Source organism: Coenobita brevimanus, chromosome 17 (assembly GCF_032717465.1).
Source record: "Coenobita brevimanus isolate Jiangsu-jjx chromosome 17, ASM3271746v2, whole genome shotgun sequence".
Taxonomy (NCBI): Eukaryota; Metazoa; Arthropoda; class Malacostraca; order Decapoda; family Coenobitidae; genus Coenobita; species Coenobita brevimanus.
Window position 1 is genome coordinate 464,555 of NC_136970.1, and position 9,581 is coordinate 474,135.

Here is a 9,581-nt window from a genome sequence, read left to right on the forward strand (position 1 = left end):
GTACTCTGCATAAATACAAATAAAAAAAAAAGTGACTGCACAGCCAATTAATATAAAAACACTTTATTCATAACAGTATCACATTTATGGCTGTTGTACAACATAATGTTCTGCAGTACATGGGTCCCATGTACAATTCAAGCTCTCTGCTGATTTAAGATGATTCTGTTACCTTACACCACTGAAAAAATATAGTTATTTTCAATCTCATCTTAAATGTCAGGACCAACTGCCTAGCCCTGGGCTTCTACGCTCCTCATGGGGCAACGTAAGATTGGATGATGGATGGATGGATGGATTTTCAAAAAATGGGTAATGATAATACTGCAACGATAAGAAAATAATGTGCGTACACCTGATACCCAAATTAATAAAAAGAATCAACGCAGTGAAAAATATACAATATTCACCTTGAATATTGCAAAGGTAGAAAAATAGTAATTGATTAAATACAGTAAACTTAAATATAGCTTTCATAAAACTAATTCCCATCACAGTTCAACACTATTAGGTATCGCAGGCACTATGTGACAAAGCACTAAAAAAATACACAGCCACTTTTGAAAAATCCTTGCGAGGTGTGGAAGGCCAATGATAAGCTTCCAATATTTTAATTACTTATCGGCAGAAAACTGGCCTACCCCTCTACTGGCTTTAAATGATCACACATGTTCAGGCACCTCTTAGGAATTCAAACTGATGCACGGAATACCCGATCTTCATCCTGGCATTTTCGATCACATGTCCCTCACGTTTTAACTCCTTCAACCTTGTGATGCTTTTCTTAGTACATTCTTGTTGCTGTGGCCCCAGGTTCACCTGAAATATGAACTTAGTGAACTGCAGGCCTAACTTGCCCTTCTGCATTTTGCCGTCCTCCTTTTAGGGTATGGGCAAGTAGTTGAGGGATATTTAACCTTGTACTTGAGCTGCCCAATTATATCAAAGCCACCACATGAACGCATCACTTTCCTCGACCCAGTTTTATTCTTGCGATCTGCGGACAATTTTTTCAGTTCGGGAGGATCTTTTATACAGAAAGGTTTAATGGGATCTACTGTAACTCTTCAAAAGTGCTAAGGAAGGATGCCTTCATATCATGGCACCAATATAACTGAGCAACTCTGTCTGGTTATGCAAACATCCCTCAACTCCCTCCCTATCCCATGAAAGGAGAATGGTGGACTGCATGACGAGGGCTGCTCAAACCGACAGTCCACTGGGTTCATATTTCAGAATGAGCGGCAATTACTATAACTACTACTACTGTACTAGTTAAATACTACTACTATAACAGTACTATCCCTGTACTGCTATTATTACTGCTACTACTACTACTGCTAGCTCAAAAAGCCTCCCCTAAACTGGAAAAGAACCACCTCAACATAATGAGTGGCAATTACTATTACTACAACTCCTGTACTAGTTAATGCTACTACGATAATTGTACTACTATAATTACTGCTACTACTAGTTCAAAATGCCTCCCCCTAAACTGAGAAAGAACCACCTGAACGGCAGCAAGAATAAAATGCAAAATCCATCAGCCTGAAAGGGCCGAGTAACACGCTGCTACTGGAAAGAAACATATTGTATCATTCCAGGAAACATTGCCAGTATCCTAGAAATGTCAGGAGCTGCTTGGAAATTCTGCTGCTGCTGCTGTTGGAAAATCTGTTGCAGTTGATGTTGGACAATCTGTTGCTGTTGGAAATTCTGCTGCTGTTGTTGGAAATTCTGTTGCTGCTGCTTTTGGGAATTCTGTTTCTGTTGCTGCTGCTGTTGGAAATTCTGTTGCTTTTGTTGCTGGAAATTCTGCTGTTGCAGTGGGAAATTCTGCTGTTGCTGTGGGAAATTCTTTGGCTGTTGTAGCTGGTATTCTTCTAAGAACTTCAGGGCACTTTCAGAGAGACGTGGTATACCTGTGTGCCAATCAATATTCAACTGCTGAAGCCGAGAGAAGAAATTGGTGGCGGTGACGGAACGAGGAAAGGGTGTGGGGCAGGGGGTTCCGGCACGCTGGTGGCGGTTGCAGACGTGGCGAATTCTGAGGTCGCGAGCCGCCTCATGATTCCTGAAAGATATCTTGCAGTTCTGTAGTATCCGCTTCTCATCCTGTGGTGTGGCATTAATCATGAATTCCAAAATGTGCTCGTGTGCATTGTGGCCACGGAACCTGTACCGAGTGCAGTTTGAGAGTGCTAGCTGTCCCTCAGAGGTAGTACGCCAAGGTCCCCCTGGACGCACATGGTTGTATGTAGGAAGCACGTGTGAATAATCCGTATTTGTAACTAAGATGCGGGAGCAGGTGTGCGTTGGTGTGGTCATCATCTCAACTAAGTAAAAGTACTTCCAGTTTTCCAGCAACAACTTTGCCTCCACAGAAAACTGGACATTGCCATACCAGTCTGGAAGATTTTCATCCAGCCCATTAAACCTTGCCCCAAACCAGAGGACCTTCAGCCCGGCACAGGGATGGTTTGCTGGCAGGTCACGAGAGTCAATGCAGCTGAAGGAGGTGATGTTCTTAGGCTCCATCCTTCCCTTGATGCAGACGTCAAGGGCATCGTGGAGGTGCAGGGTGCGGGTGATATGGGTGAAGGGCTTGTAGGAGTCAGGACCGTCACTGACGTGTCGATCACTGCCAGGACGCCATGATATCTTTGTGCCACCCTTGCCATTGCATTTCTTGAGAAGTTCGTCCTTCCAAGTGAAGGATGTCTGTAATTGACAAATCTAGTCATTAAATCATCACCCAATCCAGTATTGTTCATTAAGCAATGTACAGGTCTGGGGCTAAGCTACTCAGTCTTGATACATAAGGAAAGAAAGACCAGCTGCTCACTAAACAGTGGCATTACATGAGCACAAAACTCTAACCACCCCTAGCATTTACTGTACACCCAAGTAGGTTATATCCAGTTGCTGTGCTAAAACTTACTAGACCACAAGGTGTTAAAAAAGAGTGAAGACAACAATGCTACTACATATCTGAACCCAGCAACCCATCCCCCTCTTGATTTCCCTGTGAGCACCAGATAACTATCCTATAAAAGGGGAAAACACCAAGTCACCAGGTGTGAGAGGAGTGTTAAATTATAACCAGGTAAAAAGAATAAGTTAGGTATACAGTACCATTACAACCACAAAAAAAGCACAAAGGAAGCAGCTACAGCAAACTTTTAAACTTACTGGCACTGTAACTACAATACTGGGGAGAGGAATTAGTTCACTTAACCCCATCAATAGGGTGACATGTGCTATTAATCTATTCTTTCTCTCTCCACATGATTTACTCTGCTTCTGGTAATCACTGTTCTGAAGGTGTAATTGATGAATGTTTCTAACCCCTGCAGTTCAGCCTCCAAGCTACATAAAGGTGCCTGAAGGTAGTAAGAATAAAATACCTGTACATGTGGATGTGATGGAAAGCATCATGAAGAGGTGGTTTGACCATGTGGAGAGAACGGAGAGAGAGAGAGACTAACGAGGAGAGTGTATTTGAGTGAGGTGGAGGGGGGAAAGGGAGGGGGAAGCCAAGGATGAGATGAAGGGATGAAGTGGAGAGGTATATGAGAGAGGAGGGTGTGAGCTGGGAGCAAGGCAGTGAAATGGCGTGGAACCAGGCGATGTGGAGGCGATCAGTGGCCACCCTTTACGGGATTAAGGCATCTGGCAATAGACAGATGATAGACAGACAGACATAATATATCATCAGACTGAATAAGTTAAACTATATCTATAACTCCTACAGGAAAAAAGTACATGATGCACTGAACTGTTAAACTCCACAACAACTAAGTCAACCCCCCATCCCCTGGGAGCCTGGATTAGCAACTACCCGGTACTTGTGCCACTGCTACTACCACTACTACTGCCAAACTACTTTATACACCTCAGGAGACTCCCTCTCCCCTTGGAATGACAAAGGTTACTCATGACTATATCTAACCCAGCAATAAATACCACCCTAGGCTGAAAATAATCAACTACTCATACCAAGACCAAAACAAAGGGACATCCTCAGGTTAAAGAGGAGGAGGTTGTTGTTGTGGTGGTGGTGGTGGTGGTGAAATGTGAACCCAGTGGACTGCAGGTTTACGTTTAATTATAGTGTACCATCCTCTTTCCCATACACAGAGATGCAGTTGATGGACATGCATATAACCAAGCAGCAGAGCCACCTGGTTATATTGGTGCCACCACATGAAGGAATCCATCTCCAGGACTGGGTTGTGAAGGTCCAGAAGAGCGATGAGTTAAGAGGGTGCATGAAGGTGAAGTGGAGGGAGGAAGAGACTGAGGATGAGATGGAGGGATGGAGTTGAGAGGTATATGAGGGAGGGAGGAATGAGCTGGGGGAGGGGGCAGTCAAATGGTGGGTGACAAAGTAAGTTGGAGGCACTTTGTCTGTGGCCACCCCTTGCGGGATTAGGGCGTCGGGCTATAGACAGACAGATGGACGAAACAATTATCTCTCATCTCTACCTACAGTACATTTACGCACTCATCATCATCATATCTTCTCTCCCTACTCTTAAACCCACCCACCATCACCATCATCATCATCATCTCAATCTTGCTTCCAATAACACAAATGGGGTGGGGAAAAAAAATAGAGGACTGCCCAGTAAAAATGTACCACACTATCATTCACTCATACCTTTGAAATTTTCTCTCTCTCACCTTCTTCTGAAAACTGGTATTTGGTGTTGTGTGAGGACTAGGCTTGTAATCTGTAAAGAAAAATATAATGTTAGTCTGGCATATAAGACAGTTAAATTTACATACTGATGCTATACAATGATTCTTCCAACACAGCAAAATTATGTACAACTACAAAACCATCATATCTTTTACCAGTTTTACTACCTTTTCTCTCTTTCTCTCTTTTAAGGGAAACATCAGGTAGGCCAATGGCGGGACAGTAGTAGGGCAGCCCCAGTCTGTCTGGCCATCAAGTACAGGCAAGCAATTGCCCCTGCAGGGTCATCCCGTGCAGTGAACTGATGTTCCCTCATAGTAGATAATGCCTCACCTTAATGAGGTGCTGGGAAAAGTGTGGAGATTTGGTTCCTGGATGGACATAAACATTTGTGTCCATCCACCTACTTAACAAGAGCACCATAATGGGAGCCACATTATTTTGTTATTTGGTTATATGGTTATCATCCAGCATTTTAAATGGTTTCCTGGGCAACAGGAAACCATTAGGCTTGTCACTCAGTGCACAGTCACCTCAGAAAGAAGTACAGTAGACAAAACTACACTGAGTGGATGATGGTCGCCACCAGCTACCAACGGCAGGTTAGCAGAAGCAGTGAGCAGTAGCAGCAACCCCAGGCTCATCTGATCATAAGCCCAGTGGACTGCAGGCTGAAGCTACTCTTCTGCAGTCCACCATCCTCCTGTTGGGGGACAAGGAGGACACCAAGACATTTGTATAACCCTGAAGTTCGATCACCAAGGCATGTAAATGCCACCACTTAAAGGCATTGCTCTCCAGCACTCATCAGATAGTGAATGAGTTCATTATGGACATGCCATCATATAACACGTCCACTTCAAAAAGTCTCTGTTTTGCTGAACTGTCTGGTTACCGTATGGTGTTTGCAAAATCTACCCACCCATTTACAGTGTGATAAAGGTAGTGATGGTGATGATAACCATGATAAGGAGGGCAATGACTGTGATGGTTATGGTAATATTTAATATGAATAACAAACTACCACCACCAATAATAATAATAATAATAATAAATAATAATAATAATAATAATAATAATAATAAATAATAATAATAATAATTAATAATAATAATAAATAATAATAATAATAATACAAACTACTATTACGGTACTTCTGCTACACTACCACTGCTACTATTAGTACCCCTATCAATAAGTAACAGCACTACTACTACTACTACTACTAACAATACTAATAATAAACCAAAACTTACTCTGCATCTCCTCTGCTCCAATGGTAACAACTTCGACCTGGCGATGGGAAGTATTTGTGCCCATGTGGGGGAGTGTGACTAAATTCGCCTCCCCTTTCTTCTTCTTGCCTCTCGCTCCTGTTCCATTGGGTGGGGTGGTTTTGTGGTCGTCTGGTGCCATTCTGAAAGGTATATAATAATTGTGATTCTGATTTTTTTCTTTTTGAGGGGGGGAGGGGAGGGGGACTGATGTGGTAAGGGCTGATTTACTGATACACACACACACACACACACACACACACACACACACACACACACACACACACACACACAGGTAGGTGGGTAGGTAGGTAAACTAGAAAAGGCAGGTATATATGTGTGTATGTAGGTAGGCAGACTGCGAAATAGGTATAGGTAACTAGGTAGGCAAGATGGCAAGTACGTAGCCTCAGTAGGTAGGTAGGTATGTTAGTAAGTAGGCAGGCAGAAAAGCACATACGTAGATAAGTAGCCTAGATTAGCCGACAGGTAGCACAGGTAGGTAGACAGAAAGATAGATTGATAAGTAGGTAGACAAAGACAGGTTGGTAGGTAGGTAGACAGAAAGACAGGTTGGTAGGTAGGTAGACAGAAAGACAGGTTGGTAGGTAGGTAAACAGAAAGACAGGTTGGTAGGTAGGCAGACAGAAAGACAGGTTGGTAGGTAAGTAGACAGAAAGACAGGTTGGTAGGTAAGTAGACAGAAAGACAGGTTGGTAGGTAGGTAAAGAGAAAGACAGGTTGGTAGGTAGGTAGACAGAAAGACAGGTTGGTAGGTAGGCAGACAGAAAGACAGGTTGACATGATTACATAATGATGCTGAAATAGCTACCTCTGTCTGGCAATAGATAGATAGATAGATAGATAGATAGATAGACAAAGATGCAACTGCTCAGCACATGTATGCTGACCTTGCACACCTGTGGAGGATAATTTGTACTTTCTCTGCACTTGCTTTTGGCGCCTATACTATCCAGTCTGTGTGGATGATAATTATGAAGCTACGTGTGGAAGGAAATGGATTTAAACTAGCTAGGATTCCGGGGCTTGAAAGGTGTGTGTGTGTGTGTGTGTGTGTGTGTGTGTGTGTGTGTGTGTGTGTGTGTGTGTGTGTGTGTGTGTGTGTGTGTGTGTGTGTGTGTGTGTCCCTCCCTCTCTCTCTCTCTCTCTCATAAGGACAATATCAGGTGTAAACAGGAAACTCTCTCCCTCTCCCTCTCTCTCTCTCTCTCTCTCTCTCTCTCTCTCTCAAGACGAAGTATAAACAGCAAAACTAAACCAAATACTGTATCAGGGAAGTGTCGATAAGGCATCAGTGTAGCCGAGAGAGAGAGAGAGAGAGAGAGAGTCTTGCTGAGTATGCGGACGCCAATGTAATCATGTTTTTTCCCTGAGTCGATTGCAAGTTGATCTCGCTCAGTTGCAAAGGCTCCTATCAGCACTAGAACACGATGCTAGTCACGAAGAAGTGCTATGGAAAGAATGCAGAGCCGTAATACTGTCTGAAATTGAGCTTAAAATTAAATGCTGATAATGAAGCGCTATGGAAAAAAATGCGCCATATTATTTGAAATTTAGCTCAGTGAAATAAGCCCTAAAATGACGAAAAACTAGTCACGAAGAAGTGCTATGGTAAGTGCCATCTCCCCACCTTAAAAGCCCCTTGCAACAATGGATCAACACGAGAATGATGCTAGTCACGAAGAAGTGGTATTCAAGGGATGCTGAGCAGTAACACAGTCTAAATACACTGCATAAGGACAAAGACTGGGCCAAGTTAAGGTGAAGAAACTATAGCAATAAGAATATTTAACTACGGTAATCAATAACAACTGCATCTACCCGTTATAATTCAAAACACACACACACACACACACACACACACACACACACACACACACAGCGACACGAGATCCAATAAATACATGGAGACGAAATAAACACACACACACACACACACACACACACACACACACACACACCAAACAAAAAGAGAGAGAGGGAGGCTTGCACGTTAATAACAAGTATTGATCCCTACTTGTCAAGTGAGGTTGGTGGAGGATTAGTGCCCCTCCCTGTAAAACAATTAACTCTAAGCCCTTGACCACCCCGTTTGGGACACATGGCGTCTGGCAATGAATGAATGATAGCTTGTTCATGCAATCGCTGGCACTCAACATGCAACAGCTGTTAGATAGTTCATTTTCTCACACTGCTAACGTTTGGATTTATGGGAATTATTTTGTATACGCATCTCTCTCTCTCTCTCTCTCTCTCTCTCTCTCTCTCTCTCTCTCTCTCTCATAAACTCATTGGTACACATATGGCCCTATTCTCGAGCTTCAATGGTTTCCACCTCTCTCTCCAACATGCAACAGACGTCTCTCTCTCTCTCTCTCTCTCTCTCTCTCTCTCTCTCTCATGCAACAGACGTGAGATAGCTCTATTTTCTCACATTCATATATTCACATCAATAGTCTATTACTGGGAAATCGGATGGATGATGATGAATATGATGATGATGATACTGTATTCTCGTTGCTTCAATCAGGTTTAAAGTGTATCCTAGCAGTGATAGTTTTAATAATTATCTAATCTATCTCGCTCAGTTCAATGCATCCCCTAACAAAAAAAAAAAACAAAAAAAAAAAATCGAATGAACTGATCGAAACTTGAAGGGGTGCAATTTACACACGATAAAAAATAATCACCAATCTTAACTAATTCCGATATATCATTTACGTGTTACTAGAGTCTAAGAAGATTTCAAATATCACGTGATTACCACTGATACTACGAAAAATTCTGTTTGGTCAATACTTTCTAAAGCAAATACTTACGTTTCTCTGCGCCTCTGCTTTCTCACGTGTACTGACAGTCACCATACACCTCTTCCTGTAGTCCCTTCAGGGCGTCTTCGTGTTGTTACGCCGTTTGTTAGATATGGCACTCAGTTAACAGGAGAAACACAGACACACTGAGGCACACACAACCACTTCCTTCACTTGATGGCAACTGAGACGTGCGTCACGTGCTTGAGTTGCCAGTTCACAAATATCGCTAAACTTGTGCTCTCGGAAATTGCTAGAATGTATCACACCAAAAGAACATGCTAAAAATTGTGCTTTAATCTCTAGCACATCTCTAAAATTTTGCAGAAATCTCTAGGTCATTGCTAATGCGCCATAGGAATATCCAGATCAGTGAATTTATTGTCACTAAACTTAAAATTTGGTGCTAAATTGAAATGACCGACTCAAGATCTAGCGGGAAATACAAACTTGGCAACTTTGAATCCTGGGAAGCCCGCGTTCTGCGCGTGCGTTTCCCACTCGTCCTATCGCTTTTCCAAGAATTCATTCAATTTTTTTCTATTTTATCATCATTCTAAAGGTTCCCCGTTATCTTATCCGACACGCTTCATCGACAGGATGTATCTGTCTTTCTTATCAGCATTCCAAACTGATAATGACTAACCTAACGCTGATGTAGAGGATAAACAAAGACAATAGTGTTGTCATCTCAATTCCTTTTTTTTTTATTTTCTCCCAACTCAGCTGATACCGAGAAACACGCTGGGATTTCTCTCTCTCTCTCTCTCT

The 9,581-nt window shown here is 42.5% G+C and overlaps 1 protein-coding gene across 1 annotated transcript; it reads right to left on the reverse strand.

The window, feature by feature from the left end:
- Positions 1 to 672: 672 nt before the first annotated feature.
- On the reverse strand, positions 673 to 8,927 carry LOC145391210 (uncharacterized). The gene is made up of 5 exons (XM_080265885.1): positions 8,820 to 8,927; positions 5,962 to 6,122; positions 4,687 to 4,736; positions 1,615 to 2,721; positions 673 to 879 (listed from the first exon to the last, which is right to left on the reverse strand). Exons 2-5 carry the CDS (start codon positions 6,119 to 6,121, stop codon positions 673 to 675), a joined length of 1,524 nt encoding a protein of 507 aa, XP_080122011.1. The 5' UTR covers position 6,122; positions 8,820 to 8,927.
- Between the last annotated feature and the right edge of the window lie 654 nt (positions 8,928 to 9,581).